Genomic DNA, 21,392 nt, shown 5'->3' with positions numbered 1-21,392 from the left:
TTTTTATTAAGTAAATCAGAATAGTCTTCTGAATTTGCAAAGAACCACTTTGATATACCAGAAAAACCAAATGACTGGGAGTGAGAAGACTGGATTCTAGTTTTTGTTGTTCTACTTACTGTCTGACCTTAAGTTACTCAACTTCTCTTAGCCTCAGTTTCTTCGCCTATAAAATGGAGCATCATCTAACTACCTTCCTAACAAGCTATTATGAGGGCCAAATGAATATGATGAAACCATAAGCCAAAGTATTATACAACTTATATCACATATTCACAATGTAAAATAGCACCATTACTAATAATAAACTTGCCAAGAAGCGCATTTCATTAAAAAAATTATGTCACTTCAAGGCAACAAATTTTTACTTTTATGGGTTTGTCAATATTTTGATATTGGACACAGACTCCCTACAAAATTTTACTTAAAATTTCAGGGAATTCATAGATCCTCTAAAACAGTAATTCTCAAATGGCCCATAGAGAATCACTTTATGCAATGAGAAACAGTACTAATAAATGAGAGCATATTGTAAATGTAATCCTTGTAAGGGCCAGCCCTACACACACACCCACACACATACACGTACACACACACACAGCTGAGAACTACAATCCTAGGAAGTTATGGTCCCCTAACTTAGGTTTTGAAGGAATAAAATAAGTCCGTGTGCTTTAAAAGACAAACAAACAAACAAACAAATGTTTTTAATTGATTTTTTAAGCCAGAGGAAGGGAGAGGGAGAGAGAGAGAAACACTGGATCGGCTGCCTCCTGCACACCCCTTACTAGGGATTGAGCTCACAACCTGGGCATGTGCTCTGACCTGGAATCAAACTGGTGACCTCTTAGTATATGGGATGACACTCAACCAACTGAGCCACACCGGCCAGGGAATAAGTCCCTATTAAGTAAGGATACTAACCATAGCAAAACTTAAGTACATAAAATCAAATGTCTATCTAGAGAAAGTACTGCTTAGATTAAACCCTCAGACATATATTAGTATGCTGGTTAAATAAAAAGGCCATATCTAAAATATCCTATCTAGCCGGTTTGGCTCAGTGGATAGAGCGTCAGCCTGCGGACTCAAGGGTCCCAGGTTCGATTCCGGTCAAGGGCATGTACCTTGGTTGTGGGCACATCCCCAATGGGGGGTGTGCAGGAGGCAGCCGATCGATGTTTCTCTCTCATCGACGTTTCAAACTCTCTATCCCTCTCCCTTCCTCTCTGTAAAAAATCAATAAAATATATTAAAAAAATAAAATAAAATATCCTATCTAATAAAGAGGGGATATGCTAATTGACCCTCACGCCATTGCAAAGATGGCAGCACCCACAGCCAATGAGGGAATATGCTAACTGACTGTCCCACCCTCAAAGATGGCAGCTCCCACAGCCAGTAAGGAGGGAATATGCTAATTGACTGCCACGTCCTCAAAGATGGCGGTACCCATAGCCACAAGATGGCTGGCAAGGGAGGGCAGTTGGGGGCAACTGGGCCTGTGGGGAGGGCAGTTGGGGGGGGATCAAGTTGGCAGGGGAGGGCAGTTGGGTGTGACTGGGCTGGCAGGGGAGGGCAGTTGGGGGCGATCGGGCTATCAGGGGAGTGGTTAGGGGGTGATCAGGCTGGTAGGCAGAAGCGGTTAGGGGCAATCAGGCAGGCAGGCAGGCGAGCGGTTGGGAGCCAGCAGTCCCGGATTGTGAGAGGGATGTCCGACTACCAAAGGGATCGGGCCTAAACTGGCAGTCAGACATCCCCTGAGGGGTCCCAGATTGGAGAGGGTGCAGGCTGGGCTGAGGGCTCCCCCCCGCCCGCCAGTACACGAATTTTGTGCACCAGGCCTCTAGTCTAATAATAATCCTGTTAGAAACAATGTTGCCTGGCTGGGGTGGCTCAGTGGCTGAACGTCATCTATGAACCAATAGGTCATGGTTCAATTCCTAGTCATGGTGCATGCCAGGGTTGTGGGCTCGATCCCAGGTGAGGGGTGTGCCGATTGATGATTCTCATCATTTGATGTTTCTGTCTATCTCTTTCTCTCCCCCTTCATCCCTGAAATCAATAAAATTTATACATTTTAAAAAAAGATGTTTCTATCTCTCTATCCCTCTCTCTAAAATCAATTAAAAAACATTAAAAAAAAAGAGAGAGAAACAATGTTGTAGGTTTCAGGGTAGTTCTTCAGTAGCCGGAATTAAAAATGCCTCCATACCACACAAACAGAATTTAGATAAAAAATAACATCACTGTCAACATAAAAGGGAAAAAGGAACAAAAGGCAAACCTATAACCAGAAAGTTGTATGCTATGGAAAGGGGCAATTCATCCACTTTGTTTTATTGGGAATTTCACTTTAGCAATATTATTAGAACTAACTAAATATTTATTGAACGACTACTATACACACTAGATGTTCTTTGAGAATATTAAGAGGAACTAGCTTGGTATTCTACCCTCATCTTACATAAAAATTTTTTTTAAATCATCACCAGAAGATATTTTTTTTTACTGATGGGGGGGAGGGTAGAGAAACTTCAATTAGTTGCCTCCCGAACATGACCAGGGATGGAACCCGCAACCTAGGTATGTCCCCTGACGGGGATTCAAACCTGCAACTCAACCTTTCTGTGTATGGAAGGAAGCTCCAACAACTATGCCACCCGGCCAAGGCTATAAAAAACTTTAAATTAAAATTTGCTATAAAAATTTTCATAACTAATTAGCATCATAACAGATGTTAAATAGACTTGTGATGATAATTTCCCAAAATATATAAATATTGAAACATTACATTGTACACCCAAAACGAGTATGTTATATCTCAGTTATACCTCCATGAAAAAAAAAAGGCTAATAGGGATAAGATAAACCTAAAAAACTGTAATACTAGGTAGGCAGACTGTCAAGTAATGCGCTATGTGAATTCAGAGGAGGAAGCGAGTACTTCAAAATGGTAAGATCAGGGATGACTTGATAGAAGAAATAGCATTTAAACTATGCTTGATGAATTTGAGGGAACAGTACGGGCAAAAAAGTAGGTTCTAAGCAGGAAAACTCTGAAACTCTCTTTGGGTCATTCCTTTATCCACACACAAGCAAAATAAGGCTCCCAAAGTAAGACCAAAATGCCCCCCCATAAGTATGGCTTTAAACCTTGAAACACCCAAGACACCACATACCACAATTACAGGGTCCATGAAGCTTTAAGTTTTCTATTCACTGAGTTATGCATGGCTGGAAGGTATGGTCCTCTCTAAACAAGATAAATTTAACCTATTCTAAATTAATACTCATTTTCTTAAATGCTTTGAAGTAATAAAGCTCCTCTTCACATAAATGTTTACTGATGTTTAGTAATTATTATAATACTAGAGGCCCAGTGCACGAAATTCATGCACGACGGGGGGGGGGGGGGGATCCCTCAGCCCAACCTGCACACTCTCCAATAGGGGACCCCTTGGGGGATGTCCAACTGCCGGTTTAGGCCCGAAAACCGGCAGTTGGACATCCCCCTCGCAATCTGGGACCGCTGGCTCCTAACTGCTCACCTGCCTGCCTGCCTGATCACCCCTAACTGGCCTCCCTGCCGGCCTGGTTGCCCCTAACTGCCTCTGCCTGCCTGCCTGATCGCCCCTAACTACCCTCCTCTGCTGGTCTGGTTGCCCCCAACTGCCCTCCCCTGCCAGCCTGATCTTGCCCCCAATGGCCCTCCCCTGCTGGCCTGATTTCGCCTCCAACTGCCCTCCCCTCCCTGCGTGATCTCCCACAACTGCCCCCCTCCCCCTTTCAGGCCTGATCTCGCCCCCAACTGCCCTCCTCTGCTGGTCAATTTGGTTCTGATTGGTTGGTTTCAATGCCAGTCAGCGTCAAAAGCTCCACCTCCTAGGCAGCCATTGGCTCCCCACAGCACCCAGATTTGGTTCTGATTGGTCGGTTTCTATGCCAGTCAGCATCAGAAGCTCCCCTCCTAGGCAGCCACTGGTTCTTCACAGCACCCATAATTTGGTTCTGATTGGTCAGTTCCTGTGCCAGTCAGCATCTCCGGGCCTATCTCTGGCCTGATCAGAGAGGCGGGGCTAAACAGCAGCCCCGCCAGGCTGGGAGACAAAGAAAGGCCTGGCTGCTGGCAAAGCCTGGAAAGAAAGAGAAAGAGAAAGAGAAAGGCAAGTACTGATCAACAGCTGCCACTGAGGCTGCGGATCAGACCCTGCCTCTCTCTCTGGGTCTCAGCACCCTGGGCAGTCAGTGCTGGGTCGCCACAGCAACCCAGCGCTGACTGAAGGACTTCCGGGTTGGTCAGCCTTCCCTCCTGATTGGTCGTTACAACCCTGGGCTTTTATATATTAGGATACAGTATAAAAATATATAGTACACGCTAAAAGGTAAATTAATGTTTCCTACTATAACTTGATCTGATTTTCTTTGGGGAAGACTATGATTCCCATAAAATTGTTTCACTTACTGTTTACATTTTGGGAAAAAAAGTTTTACACTTATAAGAAACTTTCAAGAGCCCTTGATTGTTTTAAAGACGGAAAAAATCTAGGTCACAGAAGTTAAATGATCTCTCTAGGATGGTTAAAAAAAATTCTCCTTGCCCGGCCAGTGTAGCTCAATAATTGAGCATCGACCCACTAACCAGGAGGTCATGGTTCAATCCCACATGCCCAGGTGTGGGCTCAATCCCCAGTAGGGAGGCGTGCAGGAAGCAGCCTATCAATAATTCTCTCTCATAATTGATGTTTCTGCTATTCCTTTCTCTCTGAAATCAATAACAATGTATTTTTAAAAAATCCTACATTGAGTTGAGCTTTGTCAAAGAGCTTTTCCCTTAATATATACAATAATGTGTGTTTGCTAGTCCTTTGTTTTTGGATTAAATAACAACTCTCTCCTACCCAGATTTAACTATACGGATCAGAAAGTTCCTTGAGTAAAGAAACAAGGAGAATTAGGTTTCTGTTCTGCTCTGCTACTAATTATATGACCTTGAATAAGTCACTTAATTGCTTCTTGAAATATCCCTAAATTAGAGGTTAGCTTATATGAAATCTAACATGCCTTTGCATCCTTAACATTCTAAAAATCTGAGTATTTGAAAACTTCACAGCAACAGAAAATGTACAATATCTCCACTTCACACCCACTGCTCTAATAGTAACTACTTTGGAACCTATTTTACATTAATGTTAAGCTGCTAGATGGCAACTTGCCTAACCAAAACAAATCATGTGTATTCAAATAGTATTTGTGTGGGATAGAGATAGGTGCCTATCATCCCTTCATCCCTACCAATGATAGCGGTCCAAGAATAACAGGTAGTAATTCATCATAAATATATGCACAATTCGCTAAAGAAAAATGTCAAGGACATTCTCCAATCCCTTGCTTCAGTATTCCTCACTTCCAGAATTAAGTAGCCACTTTTCCATCATAATTCATGATCATATTAAGGATAGGGGAGGACCATTTTATCTTTGTATGAAGTAATCACAGATTTAAAAAAAGAAGGGAAGATTAAAATAAAATCCAGGCCATATACAAAACCTAAAACTTGAAAATTCACTCAGTGAGAGTTTTAAGCTAATCACAAGTTTTTGTTCTGAAACAAAAGCTTGTAGAGGACAAAAATAAAAGGACATCATTCTTAGCTTCTATAGTGAACTTTCTATTTGAAGAATAAATAAATGGCAAATCAGTAGAAACTCAAGAAAATCGCTTTCATTTTTTGTTGTCCTCTCAAAGAATAAAAAAAGATACATCAAGAATACAATAGCTGTGCAGTTGCTGTATTATAAATGAAAAAGAGGGGCGAAAGCAATAATCCCCTAATTGGGAACAGTTATTACTGTACAGGATTTCAGTTTCTTCTCCATCATGTGTAGGTCAATCATACAAACCCAAATCTATCTATCTTTTTTAAAAAATATGCCGAAACCGGTTTGGCTCAGTGAATAGAGCGTCGGCCTGCGGACTGAAAGGTCCCAGGTTCGATTCCGGTCAAGGGCATGTACCTGGGTTGCATGCACATCCCCAGTAGGAGATGTGCAGGAGGCAGCTGATCGATGTTTCTCTCTCATCGATGTTTCTAACTCTCTATCTCTCTCCCTTCCTCTCTGTAAAAAATCAATAAAATATATTAAAAAAAATATATATATATATATTTTTTTTATTGATTTCAGAGAGGAAGGAAGAGGGGGAGAGAGAAAAATGCATGATGAGAGAGAATCATGGCTCAGCTGTCTCCTGCAAGTCCCCCACTGGGGACCGAGCCCACAACCCAGGCATGTGCCCTTGATCAGAATTAAACCTGGGACCTTTCAGTTTGCAGGCCGACGCTCTATCCACTGAGCCAAACTGGCTAGGGCACCAAATCTAGCTTTCTAATAACTTTTGGGAACCGAACTTTATGTGATCACTTTTACTTAACGTGGACACTATAGTAAGTTTACTCAATGCCTATACTTAAATAAGAAAAAACAGCACTCTGTAGAAAAGCAAATATTTTACAGATTGGTGCTACGATGAGACTTAATATCAAATTCACTAAGAAAAAAAATGACTATAATACTTTACAAATGTTAAGAAAATAAGAACATGTTCTGACTAATTTGCAGAAAACTAGGAAAAAAGATGCCCTTTTATACTTCTATTTCTTTTTTTATAACAAGGTCATCATAAGCCATGTGTTTTTGCATTTGTTCATTTATTTCTCTACTAGGACTTCACAGCATAGGATGTTCTGTACTAATTTCAGTGACTAAAGCCAAAGGAAATCTATTTTTATTATTTATTTCAGAGAGAAAGGGAGAGAGAGAGAGAGAGAGAAACATCAATGATGAGAGAGAATCACTGATCAACTGCCTCCAGCACATCTCACACTGGGGATCTAGCAGCAACCCGGGCATGTACCTTGACCAGGAATTGAACTGTGACCTCCTGGTTCATAAGTCAATGCTCAACCACTGAGCGACCCAGCTTGGCAAAATAAATTTTTTTTTTCATAAATAAACTGGTATCAATAAAAGACTTAAATATAAGTCAAAAAACCATAAAAATCCTAGAAGGAACTATAGGCAGCAAAATCTCAGACATCTCTTGTAGCAATATGTTTACGAATACATCTCCTAGGGCAGTGGTCAGCAAACTGCAGCTCGCAAGCCACATGCGGCTCTTTGGCCCCTTGAGTGTGACTCTTCCACAAAATACCACGTGAGGGCGAGCATGTACAGTGCGATTGAAACTTTGTGGCCCATGCGCAAAAGTCAATATTTTGTGGAAGAGCCACACTCAAGGGGCCAAAGAGCCGCATGTGGCTCGCGAGACGCAGTTCGCCGACCACTGTCCTAGGGCAAAGGAAACTAAGGAGAAAATAAACAAATGGGTCTACATCTATATAAAAGGCTCCTGCACAGCAAAAGAAACCCATCACCAAAACGAAAAGGGAGCCCACTGTATGGGAAAACATATTTGGCAATGATACATTTGATAAAGGGTTAATACCCAAAATATATAAGGAACTCATACAACTTAACAAAAGGAAGACAATCCAATAAAAAAAAATGGGCAAAGGACCTAAATAGACACTTCTCCAAAGTGGACATACAGAAGGCCAAGAGACATGAAAAAATACTCAAAGTCACTGATCAGCAGTGAAACACAAATCAAAACAACAATGAGGTATCACTTCACACCTGTCAGAATGGCTACCATCAAATAATCAACAAATGACAAGTGCTGGCGAGGATGTGGAGAAAAAAGGAACCCTCCTGCACTGCTGGTGGGAATGCAGACTGGTGCAGCCACTGTGGAGAACAGTATGAAGTTTCCTCAAAAAATTAAATATGGCCGAGACCGGTTTGGCTCGGTGGGTGGAGCATCGGCCTGAGGACTGAAAGGTCCTAGGTTCCATTCCGGTCAAGGGCATGTACCTGGGTTGTGGACACGTCCCCAGTGGGGGATGTGCAGGAGGCAGCTGATTGATGTTTCTCTCTCATCGATGTTTCTAGCTCTCTATCCCTCTCCCTTCCTCTCTGTAAAAAATCAATAAAATATATTTAAAAAAAAAAAAAATTAAATATGGAACTGCCATTTGACCCAGTGATCCCACTTCTAGAAATATATACTAAGAGACCCGAAGCACCACTCAGAAAGCATGTATGCACCTCTGTGTTCACAGCAGCACAATTCACAATAGCTAAGAACTGAAAACAGCCCAAGGGCCCATCAGCAGACGAGTGGATAAAACGCTGGGGTACATTTTTCCCATGGAATACTATGCAGCAGTAAAAAAGAAGGATCTCTTACCCTTTGAGAGAGCATGGAGGGGCCTGGAGAGTGTCATGCTAAGTGAAATAAGTCAGTCAGAGAAAGACAAGTGTCACATGATCTCACTCACATGTGGAATCTAAGTAACAAAATAAACTGATGGACGGAGTGGATCCAGAGACATGGAAGCAGGGAACAGAGTGCGGAATCTCGGAGGGAAGGTGGGGGAGGCTGGGTGGGTGGGAGGTGATCAATCAAAGACCTTGTATGCATATATGCATAACCCATGGACACAGATATTAGGGTGCTGAAGGCCTGGGGTGAGAGGGGGAACTGCAGGGGGTTCAAAGAGGGGAAAAAGGGGCATATGTTATACCTTCAACAATAAAGAATTCTTAAAAAATAATCAACTGATGTCTACAACTTACTCTGAAATGCATTTTTTATAAAGATGTATATAAAAATAGAGAAACATAAAATAAGAGAAGATGTATAAAGGAATGGATGATTAGATGTGTGATATAACAAGTATAATGAAATGTTAATTATAGAATCTAGCTGGTTATAGGGGTGTTTACTATAAAATTCAACTTTTCTAGATACTTAAAATTTTTAAATAAAATGTTTGGGGGGAAATCAACTTTCACAAACAAGTTTTAGATCCAAAAAATATTATAAAATGTCACCTTATTTGGACATTTTTACTATCCAGGGATATCTTCGTAAAGGAATAGGATCCAAAAACATTACGCAGAAATAATAGTATTACGACTCAACAGAGCAGAATGTACTGAGATGCTGTTCTTCAGAATACACAAATCTTAGGGTATCTAGATCATACCAAGTCCCAGATAATTCAGAGACATATGCATATTTAAACATGACACAACTGTATGTATATGCACACGTGTCCAAATAACATGCAGTTCTTTATTTTATGCTTTATCACCAACACCTAGAACTTTATTATCCCTTGGTTATCAATGAACTAAAAATATAGCAGGTCTCCAAATAACATTGTTTCATTCTAGACTGTTTCATTAAAATGTTGATGAGATGCCATGAGAACCTAACTCCTGTTTATATCAAGGAGCTACAGTAAAACTGGTTTCTTTATGTCATTTCACCTCAAGTCCCAGAATCTATTGATGACATTAAGTGAGAAGTTACTGTACTAAGTGCCAAGGACGTTCCAACATCTTTTTGTAAAGATTTACCTTTACATATATAAATATATATATATATATATGCTTTAATTTTGCTATTAAAATTAGAATATGCTCTAAAATGCCCTACAAATACAACCTGGATGTAAAAGAAGTTTAAAAATTACTATCCAAATACTGAGCCTCCTAGTGAAAATGAAAAGAGGAGATTTTGGAAATTTTTTGTCCAACAGTAAAGTCTTATGAGGCAAACCTGCTTGATGCAGTTTATATGCCTAAAGCTAAAAAAAAAAAGTTTCAGTGTTGAAAAGCCCAAGCATGAATTCCCCCGTCCAGTCCCCATGTAAAAGGCTGTCGATAGGACTTAACATGATTGCACCGGCTTGTACACCGTGCTCTCTTCAGTGTGTACAAAGATCCTTTAAGCAGCGGTTCTCAACCTGTGGGTCGAGACCCCTGAAAATACATCCTGCATATCAGATATTTACCTTACGATTCATAACTGTAGCAACATTACAGTTATGAAGTAGCAACGAAAATAATTTTATGGTTGGGGGTCACCACAACATGAGGAACTGTATTAAAGGGTCGCGGCATTAGGAAGGTTGAGAACCACTGCTTAAAGCAACTAATCTACTAACAAAAATAGAATAAAAAAGAAAAAGAACTCCCTACAAAAGACTGAGGACATAAAAGTGCACTGAAAATGAATTACTAGCTCGTTGGGAACCAAAGCATTTCTCCTGCTCCGTGAAGACCCGCTCGCCCAGCAGCGGCCCCGCCCACGGCGACTTCTGTCCGCACAGCGGCCGGGACAGCGGCGAGGCCTCCGGGGAGGGCAGGTCGCGGGCCCCTCCGCACCCGGCCCGCCACACACCCTGCGCCACCTGAGCCTCCCGGCCCCCAGCCCCAGCCTGCGCGCCTCACCACCGCCCCCTCTCCCACCGCGCGCCCCGCACCCCCACCGCGCGACAGGCTCGGGGGCCTGCGCAGGTCTCGGGGACACTCGGGTCCGCAGAGTCGGGTCGAAGTGACGCCTTCCGTCCCGCCTCCTCCCTAGCGCGCCCGTGTGCCTCTTCGGAACAAACAAAAGGCGCCCCGGCGCCCACGGACACGGAGCTCGGCCCTGCCGGGCCCACGGACACCGAGGAGGGAGGCGAGCCGGGGTCGGAGGGCAGGGAAGGCGGACACTGCCGGCCGAGCCCGGGCACCCACGGGCGGCCGGGATGGGCGCGATGGCCGCGGCGCGGGTCCAGGGGGCACCCCTGGAGGCTCCCGCACACCCGACCCCGGCGGCCCGCGCCCGGCTCGCGGCAGAGGGGCCCGGGGTGGGGGAGGGGCGCGGGCACCGCGACTGTGGCCGTGGAGTCGGGTCCGGGACCCCGGGGAGGTCGGGCCCAGGGCTGCTTCCAGGGCGGCGGGGGAAGGCGGGTTCCAGGCCCGGGAGGGGTCGGGCCGGCGGGGCCTGGGCTCGGACCTACCATCCTGAGGACGCGGCTGCGCTCGCGGCGGCTCCGCGGGGCTGGGCTGGCGGGCTCGGCACGGGGCGCACCGGGAGACGGGACCTGCTGCCCCTGACAGGAGCCTCGGCCGCTTCACCCACTGCCAAGATGGCGGCCCTGAGCCACGTCTCCAACCGGAAGCGGCGCGGGTCAAAGGGCGGGGGGCGGGGCGGGGCGGCCGCGGGGGGCGGGGGCGGGGGGCGCAGGACGGGGGCTTGGCCGGGAGCCGCGAGCCGGGCGCCTGTCCCTCCCCTTTTGTTAGCGCCCTCGCTTCGTCTATAGACCTCTTACCGTTTATAAACCTCTCACGACCATTATCTCATTTAATCTTGGAAATAACCGGGTGCCAAGGGACTAGTGTCCAGAATATATAACGAGCTCTCACAACTCAACCACAAAGACAATCCAGTTTTTGAAAATCCTCACCCGAGCCCCGGGGCGGAGGACGGCGGGCTGAGGCGGTCAATGGGGACAGAAAGGGGACGTGTGTAATACTTTAAACAATAAACTATTTTTAAGTCCTCACCGGAGGCTATTTTTCCATTGATTTTTTAGAGAGAGTGGAAGAGAGAGGAAAAGACAGAGATATGGTGTCTTATCTATTGGCTGCCTCCTGGGCGGGGGGGGGGGGGGGGGGGGGGGGGCGGGGGGGGCGGGGGGGGGCCCCGAGGTGGGGAGGCGCCATGGGTCCACCGGGAGGAGCTAACCCACAGCGCCAAATAATCCAATTTTAACATTTCTCCACAGGATCTGCATATGGCCAATAAGCACGTAAAAGATGCTCAACAGCCTTAGGAAAATGCAAATCAAAGTCGCCATGAAACAGCACTTCACACGCACTGGGGTGGCTACGCAATGCTGGCGGGAATGTGGAGAAAACAGAACCCTCATGCACTGCTGGGGGGGAAGTACAGCAGTTAGCACATGACCCAGCAATTCCACTCCTTGTCGATGTGCCCAAGGAAATTAAAAACATGTCCACACCAGGAGTGTACACTAATGTTTAGAAGCACTAGAGACCAGATGCACGCCCTCCCAGCCCGGCTGCCCCCCCCCCCCCCCCACTGGTCTGCCCTCTGGTCTAATTAGCATATTAGCCCTTTATTATATAGGATTATTCATAATAGCCAAAAAGTAGAAACAATCCAAATGTCCATAATAAGTGAATGGATGGCAAAATGTTATCCATGAACTATTAGTCATAAAAAGGAATAAAGTACTGATGCATTATACAACATGGATGAACCTTAAAAATGTTATGTTAGCCCTGACTGGTTTGGCTCAGTGGATAGAGCATCAGCCTGCGATCTGAAAAGGTCCCGGGTTCGATTCCGGCCAAGGGCATGTACCTTGGTTGCAGGCACATCCCCAGTCGGGAGTATGCAAGAGGCAGCTGATCGATGTTTCTAACTCTCTATCCCCTTCCCTTCCTCTCTGTGAAAAATCAATAAAATATATATTTTTTAAAAATGTTATGTTAGCCCTGGCTGGTGTGGCTTAGTTGGTTGGAACGTCATCCCAGCACATGATTGGTGTTTATTTCTCACATTGATGTTTCTTTCTCTCTCTCTCTCTCTCTCTCTCTCTCTCTCTCTTTTCTTCCTCTCTCCTTTCCTTTGTGTAAAATCGATTTTTAAAGATGCTTTAAAAAATAAAAAATATATATTATGTTAAGTGAAAGAAGCAAGTCACAAAAGATCACATCCTATATGATTCGATTTATATGAAACATCCAGAATAGGCAAATTCATAGGGAGAGAATGTAGGGCTGTAAGGGGGAGGAAGGGGAGTGAGTTTTGGTTTTTGGAGCGATGAAAATGTTTTTTTGTTTTTGTTTGTTTTTTAATATATTTTATTGATTTTTTACAGAGAGGAAGGGAGAGGGATAGAGAGAAACATCGATGAGAGAGAAACATCGATCAGCTGCCTCCTGCACATTCCCTACTGGGTATGTGCCCGCAACCAAGGTACGTGCCCTTGACCAGAATCGAACCCGGGACCCTTGAGTCCACAGGCCAACACTCTACCCACTGAGCCTAACCGGTCAGGGCAGAATGTTTTTGGAGTGACGAAAATGTTCTGGAGTTGGATAGAGGTGATGCTTGCACAACTTTGTGATTTGCAGTACACTTTTAAAAGGTACATTTTTATGGCTTGTAAATCACTTCCTTTTTTTTAAGTGTGCAGGAATCAGGGCAGTTACCGTACATTTTGTAGTGGAAGAAAATTATGACAAGTTTAATACATTTACCCAAAGCTCTAGGCCAGTATATAACAGAAGCAAGGGTCAAATCCACTCTTCTGTTTGTTGGTAGTTCTCCCACGCCAAATGTCATGCTTAGAGCATAAAGGATTCAGCACTTCCCCCTATATCATTTATCCCATATCACTGACTGACTCTACAGCACTCATCCATTGCTGCTGTAATGGATAAACAACAAGCTCTTGTTGAGTGTTTTTTATAATTATTATTTCTTTTTAGAGAGAGAGGAAGGCAAAGAGAGAGAAAAAGCACATCAATTTGTTGTTCCACTGAATGATGCATTCACCAGTTGGTTCTTTTTGTTTTTTTTTATCCTCACCCAAGGAGTGAGGACGGTTTTTCCATTGATTTTTAGAAAGAGAGTGGAAGAGAGGGAGGAGGGGAAAAGAGTGAGAGAGAAACATTGATGTGAGAGAGATACATCGATTGGTTGCTTCCCACTCCCTCAAGAGGTCCGTGCCTTTGACTGGGAATCGAACCTCAACCCTTTGGTCTAAAGACTGAAGCTCTAACCACTGAGAAAACCAGCCAGGGCTCCAGTTGATTCTTGTATGTGCCTTGACGGAGGATCAAACCCATAACATTGGCCTATGGCCGTGGTCGGCAAACTTTGGCTCTCCAGCCACATGCGGCTCTTTGGCCCCTTGAGTGTGGTTCTTCCACAAAATACCACGTGCGGGCGCGCATACAGTGCGATTGAAACTTCGTGGCCCATGCACAGAAGTCAGTTTTCGGCCTGGGCGAGTCTATTTTGAAGAAGTACTGTTGATATTTGGCTCTGTTGACTAATGAGTTTGCCGACCACTGGCCTATGGGGACGATACTAACCAACTGAGCTACCTGGCCAGGGCATGAATACTTATTTTGTGTCCGGCACTTGACACATATTATCTCTTATCCTTTACAGCAATTCAGATAAGGACACTGAGGATCAAATAAGTTAAGCACTTGTCCAGATTCACAAAGCCAGTAAGGCAGTGGTTCTCAACCTTCCTAATGCCGCAACCCTTTAATACAGTTCCTCATGTTGTGGTGACCCCCAACCATAAACTTATTTTCACTGCTACTTCATAACTGTAATTTTGCTACAGTTATGAATCGTAATGTAAATATCTGATATGCAGGATGTATTTTCATAGTTACAAATTGAACATAATTAAAGCATAGTGATTAATCACAAAAACAATATGTAATTACATATGTGTTTTCCAATGGTCTTAGGCGACCCCTGTGAGAGGGTCGTTAGACCCCGAAAGGGTTCGCAACCCACAGGTTGAGAACCGCTGCAGTAAGGGATAGAACCAGGATTCAAACCCAGCTTTTCTCATTATGACACACCTGCCTCTCTATATCTCCTGTGTATTCCTTAATATTTATTAAGCACTTACAGTATACCAAGCATCACCCTAAATTATTCACCTAGATTATCCCATTTAATCCTCACAAGAATTCTTGGAGGTAGAACTATTAACATCTTTATTTTACAGGTGGGAAAACCAAGGTACAAAGAGGAAAACTAATCTAACACAGATCTCAGGGCAAGAAACTAGCAAAGTGGAAAAAACCAAGATGGCGGCATAGGTAAACACCGGAAATTGCTGCCTCCCACAACAAATTCAAAAATACAACTAAAAGACAAAACGGACATCATCCAGAACCACAGGAAGGCTGGCTGAGTGGAAATTCTACAACTAGAAGGAAAGAGAAAAGCACACTGAGACTCAGAGGAGGTGCGGAAGTAAAGTGCAGAGGTACAGAGGCGCACGTGGCAAGGGCTGGCAACTGAGGACACGGCTGTCTTTTTTAATCAGGAGGGAGTCACAAGCCCCTGACTGCTCTGAACTCCAGTTCCGGGTGAGTCTCTGGGGACCCAGACTCATACAGGGAGAAACTGGACTGTCTGGCAGCAGGCAGAACTCGGAACTAGAGGGCGGCTTTCTCTCAAAGGTGCTTGCAACAATTACCGGGACACTGAGACACAGGGCCCCTTAGGGCAGGGCTGAGGATCAGCCACAGCTGCTTGCTCGGCCCTGTTGATCCCCTGAGACCCCGCCCCACCCAAGCTGTGCACAGAGGCTTTTGCACATGAATGCTCTGGCCCTTTGCAATCTGAAAATTACCTAACAAACTGCAGCTGGGCCAGACAGACCCAGAACTTCCAAGAGAAGGCCCAAGGCCCCACAGCAGCTTGCATTGCTTCACAGCTGGGCCTCATTTGGGCACCTCCAAACTCCAAACAAGGAAGGGGAATCTGCTGGGTAGCCTCAGGCAGAGGCTAAATTAGCACCTCCTTAGAGATCCAAGAGCCAGTGTTCCCAGTGGTAAGAGTGGGACCATCCAATTACAACTCCTCAGATCCATAAGGGACACACTCAGGGGGCAGACTCAGTGAGCACCAAAGCCCCACTGAAGCAAGTCTTGCCCCAGAAGGGTGTCTCCAGCACAGAAGTTTTCCCACCGTAGACACAGCTGATTCTCACAGCCAATTGGCCTGAAGGTCAATTCCTCCCAGTGATACCTACAACAATCAAGGCTTAACTACAACAAGACTGTGCACAAAGCTCACAAAGGGGTGCACCAAGAGTGTCCACCTCAGGTAATTGGGGAGGCTGAGCCACTGGGCCCTATAGGACACCTAGCACACAAAGCCACTCTACCAACAAAGGGAAGCATAAAAAATGCGGAGACAAAGAAACAGGTCACAAATGACAGAAATGGAGGAAAGCAAACTACTGGATATAGAGTTCAAAACCACACTTTTAAGGTTTTTCAAGAACTTTCTAGAAACCGCCGATAAATTTAGTAAGACCCTCAAAAAGTTTGGTGAGACCACGATAAATGTAGTGAGATCCTCAAGAAATCTAGTGGGGGATGCAGGAAGAGACTGGACAAAAATCGTGCACCTATGGATGAGGACAGTGGGGGGAGGGGAACCGCGTGGAGGGGAGCTGTGGGGGAAAAAAGAGGAACAACGGTAATAATCTGAACAATAAAGATTTAATTTAAAAAAAAAGAAACTAGCAAAGCTAGAATTGGAACAAAGGCTGCTCAACTTCAGAACCTATGACCTTCACCACTGCACTACAGAATTCTCACTCTTAACTCATTTCAAATCTATCTCCAGTGGCTTTCCAGTAGCAAAGCTTCCATGTTTTAAAATTTTGCATGTCTGAAAGGATATATGTCAATCTGCATTGTTGCCTTTGTTATAAAAAGCACATTTTTTCCCCCAAAAAGATGAACAAGTTCTTAATTTTTTTAAAATTAAATCTTTATTGTTCAGATTATTACATTAGTTACTCTTTTTTCCCACCATAACTCCCCTCTACCCAGTTCCCACCCCACCCTCCGCCCTCACTTCCCACCCACTGTCCTAATACATAGGTGCATGATTATTGTCCAATCTCTTCCCTCACACCCCACACCCCTTTCCCCCCCCGAGATTAGTCAGTCCACTCCCTTTCTATGCCCCTGATTCTATTCTATTCACCAGTTTATTCTGTTCATCAGATTATTTATTCACTTGATTTTTAGATTCACTTGTTGATAGATGTGTATTTGCTGTTCATAGTTTGTATCTTTACCTTTTTCTTCTCCTTCCTCTTCTTAAAGGATACCTTTCAGCATTTCATATAATACTGTTTTGGTGGTGATGAACTCCTTTAGCTTTTCCTTATCTGTGAAGCTCTTTATCTGACCTTCAATTCTGAATGATAGCTTTTCTGGGTAAAATAATCTTGGTTGTAGGTTCTTGGCATTCATCACTTTGAATATTTCTTGCCACTCCCTTCTGGCCTGCATGGTTTCTGTTGAGAAATCAGCTGACAGTCGTATTGGTACTCCCTTGTAGGTAACTGATTTTCTTTCTCTTGCTGCTTTTAGGATTCTCTCTTTGTCTTTTGCTCTTGGCATTTTAATTATGATGTGTCTTGGTGTGGTCCTCTTTGGATTCCTTTTGTTTGGGGTTCTCTGTGCTTCCTGGACTTGGAAGTCTATTTCTTTCATCAGGTAGGGGAAGTTTTCTGTCATTATTTCTTCAAATAGGTTTTTAATATCTTGTTCTCTCTCTTCTTCTGGCACCCCTATAATTCTGATGTTGGTATGCTTGAAGTTGTCCCAGAGCCTCCTTACACTATCTTCATATTTTTGGATTCTTTTTTCATTTTGCTTTTCCGGTTGGGTGTTTTTTTGCTTCTTCGTATTTCAAATCTTTGACTTGATTCTTGCGATCCTCTGGTCTGCTGTTGGGAGTCTGTATAATATTTTTTATTTCAGTCAATGTATGCTTAATTTCTAGTTGGTTCTTTATCACAACATCGAGGGTCTCACCAGTCTTCTTGAAGATCTCACTACATTTATTGGCGGTCTCACCAGTCTTCTTGAAGATCTCACTACATTTATCTGTGGTCTCACCAGTCTTTTTGAGGGCCTTATTAAATTTATCGGCAGCTTCTAGACAGTTCTTTAAAGACCTTAAAAGTGTGGTTTTGAACTCTATATCCAGCAGTTTGCTTTCCTCCAATTCTGTTGTTTGTGTCCTGTTTCTTTGTCTCAGCATTTTTTATGCTTCGCTGTGTCGATAGAGTGCCTTTCTGTGCTAGGTGTCCCAATTACCTGAGGTAGACACTCTTGGTGCACCCCCTTGTGGGCTTTGTGCACAGTCTTGTTGTAATTAAGCCTTGATTGTTGTAGTTATCACTGTGAGGAATTTACCTCCAGGCCAATTGGCTGTGAGAATCAGCTGTGTCTGCAGTGGGAGAACTTCTGTGCTGGAGACACCCCTCTAGGGCTAGACTTGCTTCGATGGGGCTTTGGTGCTCACTGAGTCTGCCCCTTTAGTGTGTCTTTTATGGTTCCACAGAGCTGCAAACTGGATGGTCCCACTTTGATCTCTGGGCTTCCTGGCTCCTGGATCTCTAGGGAGGTGCTAATCTAGCCTTTGCCTGAGGCTATCCAGCAAAAGTCTCCCTGCAGGAGTTGGGGGGGGCGGGTCCCACGGGATCAACAGGGCAGGGTTAGCAATTATGGCTGCTCCCAGACTTGCCCTCAGAGGCTCTGCTTCTCATTGTCCCAGTAATTGCTGCAAGCCCCTGGGAGAGAAAGCTGCCCTAGGGTTCTGAGCGATGCCAGACAGTCCCGCTTCTCCCGTATGAGTCTGGGTCCCTAGAGACTCGCCTGGAACTGGAGCTCAGAGCCTGAGACTCCCTCTCGATTGAAAACGACAACCACACCCTCAGCCGCCAGCCTGCTCCGCATGCACTCTGCACCTTAGTATTTTACTTCTGTACTGCGCCTCCTCTGAGTCTCGGTATGCTTTTCTCTTTCCTTCTAGTTGTAGAATTTCCACTCAGCCAGCCTTCCTGTGGTTCTGGATGATGTCCATTCCGTCTTTTAGTTGTATTTTTGAAGTGGTTGTTCGAGGCAGCAATCTCTGGTGTTTACCTATGCTGCCATCTTGGTTTCTCTCCTTAATTTTTTTAAAAAAGTAAAAATCACCCAGCGAGAGTGGCTCAGTTGGTTGAGCAACACCCTGTGCACCAGGACATTGCTGGTTCAATTCCTGGTCAGGGTACATACCTGGGCTGCAGGTTCGGTCCCCAGTCCAGGCGAGTATGGAAGACAATTTTTTCTCTCTCACATCAATGTCTCTCTCCCCTTTTTTAAAAGAAAATACATTTTTATTGATTTCAGAGAGAAAGGGAAAGGGAGAGAGAGAAACACCAATGATGAGAGAATCATTGATTTGCTGCCTCCTGCACGCCCCCTACTGGGGATCAAGCCCAAAACCCAGGCATGTGCCCTTGACCGAAATTGAACCTGGGACCCTTCAGTCCACAGGCCAACACTCTTCCACTGAGCCAAACCAGCTAGGGCTCTCTCCTTCCTCCTGTATCTCCCTCCCTTCCTCTCTCTAAAGATGTCCTCAGGTGAGGATTAAAAAAAAATAATAATATATCCTATCTAATAATAGACAAACATGGTAATTAACCATACCTCCGACACGCTTCCCATTGGCTAATCTGGGCGATATGCAAATTAACTGCCAACCAAGATGGCGGCCGGCAGCCAGGCAGCTGAAACGAACAGGAGGCTTTCTTGCTCCAGTGATGGAGGAAGCCAAGGTTCCCCGCCTGCCGCTGCCAGCCTCTGAGCTGTACTCTAGAAACAATGTTGCAATTATAGAAGCTAAGCAAACCCCAGAAACCTGCTTTCAGCCAGCCGGGCCTCAGAGCTGGAGCTGCAACAGTGTTTCAATTATAGAAGCCAAACAAACCCAGATACCTGCTTTCAGCAGCCGAGGTCTCAGAGCTGGAGCCGAGCCTCAGAGCTAAAACCGGCTCTCAGTTCCAGTGACAGCCATAGAAGGTAAATAAATCCCAGAATAAAGAAAAAAAGGAGAGGTTGGGAGCTTCAGTCGCCCGCCAGCCTGAAAACGACCCTCAGCCCCTCACCCAGACTGGCCAGGCACCCCAGTGGGGACCCCCACCCTGAAGGGGGTGTGACCAGCTGCAAACAGCCATCAGCCCCTCATCCAGGCTGGCCAGGCACCCCAGTGGGGACCCCCACCCTGATCCGGGACACCCTTCAGGGCAAACCAGCCAGCCCCCACCCGTGCACCAGGTCTCTATCTTATATAGTAAAAGGGTAATATGCAAACTGACCCTAACAGCAGAAAGACTGGGAATGACTGGTCACTATGACACACACTGACCACCAGGGGGCAGACGCTCAACGCAGGAGCTACCCCCTGGTGGTCAGTGCGCTCCCACATGGGGGAGCTCTGCTCAGTTACAAGCCAGGCTGATGGCTGCCAGTACAGCGGTGGTGGTGGGAGCCTCTCCTGCCTCCTCAGCAGCGCTAAGGATGTCCGACTGCAGTTTAGGCCTGCTCCCCACTGGCAAGTGGACATCCCCCGAGGGCTGCCAGGCTGCCAGAGGGATGTCTGATTGCCATCTTAGCCCCAATCCCCCGGGGAGCGGGCCTAAGCCAGCAGGTGGTCATCCCCTGAGGGGTCCCAGACTGTGAGAGGGCACAGGCCGGGCTGAGAGACCCCTGCCCACCCGAGTGCACTAATTTTTTTTCTAATTATTTTCCTTTCAATGTGCACAAATCTGTGCACCAGGCCACTAGTATATTAATACATAAGATTATATAATCTAAGTGCTCCTACTTAGAAAATGCTCAACAATACATATTCATTATTAGCAGTAATAGATGACAAAAATATTTAAAATATGTTGCAGCTCCATTTTTAAACAGAAGTCTCAGAAGAGGTGTCCCTCATTTTCCTTTCTTTAAAAAAATGTTTTTTAAATTTATTGATGAGAGAGAGAGAGAGAGAGCGATCTGCTGCTCCACTTGTTCAAGCGTTCATTGGTTGTTTCAGACCCAGGACCTTGGGTGTGAGGATGATGCTCTAACCAGTGGTTCTCAACCTTCTGGCCCTTTAAATACAGTTCCTCATGTTGTGACCCCTAACCATAAAATTATTTTCGTTGCTACTTCATAACTGTAATGTTGCTACTGTTATGAATCGTAATGTAAATATCTGATATGCAGGATGGTCTTAGGCGACCCCTGTGAAAGGGTCGTTCAACCGCCAAAGGGGTCGCGACCCACAGGTTGAGAACCGCTGCGAGCTATCCAGCCAGGTCTCATTTTCCTTTTAAAACCACTTTGACACTTTCCTCTGGCAGGTATTCAGGGTCAAATTTCCAATCTTCTTTTCTTTCTCTCTCTCTCCCTCCTCCCAAATGGCTGTAGTTTTGAAATATTTGTTCCTTACATCTTCCTTCACTCATTCCTTCACCCGCCCAATGAGTACCTTTAAAGCACCTAATTTATGCAACGCACTGATGCTACGAAGATCTTAAAATTAATCAGACACAATCTTGCCCTAAAGAAGCGCAGTCTTCTCTAGCGAATGAACATACAGACACCAGGTTAAACTGGAATCTCAGGTAAACAAGTAATTCGTTAGAAGTGTGTCCTGGGCAATGGGACACCATGCCTGGGAAAGCCTCTAGTGGAACATAAATGGAAAGAGAACGCACCAAGAGTCGTGGGACTATTCCTTAAAGACGCGGCTTCCATTCTGAGCGGACCGATGCATGAGGAAATGTATGCCCCTTGGTACTGATGTGGGTATCCCAAATGGAGAGCGCCCTCCATGCAGCTACCCTCCCGCCT

The 21,392-nt window shown here is 45.1% G+C and overlaps 1 protein-coding gene across 1 annotated transcript in view; it reads right to left on the bottom strand.

Moving 5' to 3' along the window:
• Positions 1-11,053, bottom strand: part of ARCN1 (archain 1) — a 31,247-nt gene extending 20,194 nt beyond the window's left edge. The window contains exon 1 of the mRNA XM_070426182.1: positions 10,919-11,053. Coding sequence (XP_070282283.1) covers positions 10,919-10,921 — 3 coding nt within the window. The 5' untranslated portion in view covers positions 10,922-11,053. The remainder of the gene's footprint in view (positions 1-10,918) is intronic.
• Positions 11,054-21,392: the final 10,339 nt, after the last annotated feature.

This window comes from Myotis yumanensis, unplaced genomic scaffold (genome assembly GCF_028538775.1).
Source record: "Myotis yumanensis isolate MYYU_CA2020_CCGP unplaced genomic scaffold, mMyoYum1.0.hap1 SCAF_10, whole genome shotgun sequence".
NCBI lineage: Eukaryota > Metazoa > Chordata > Mammalia > Chiroptera > Vespertilionidae > Myotis > Myotis yumanensis.
Note: the sequence above shows the minus strand (reverse complement) of the source record. Positions and strands in the feature narration are given on the sequence as shown.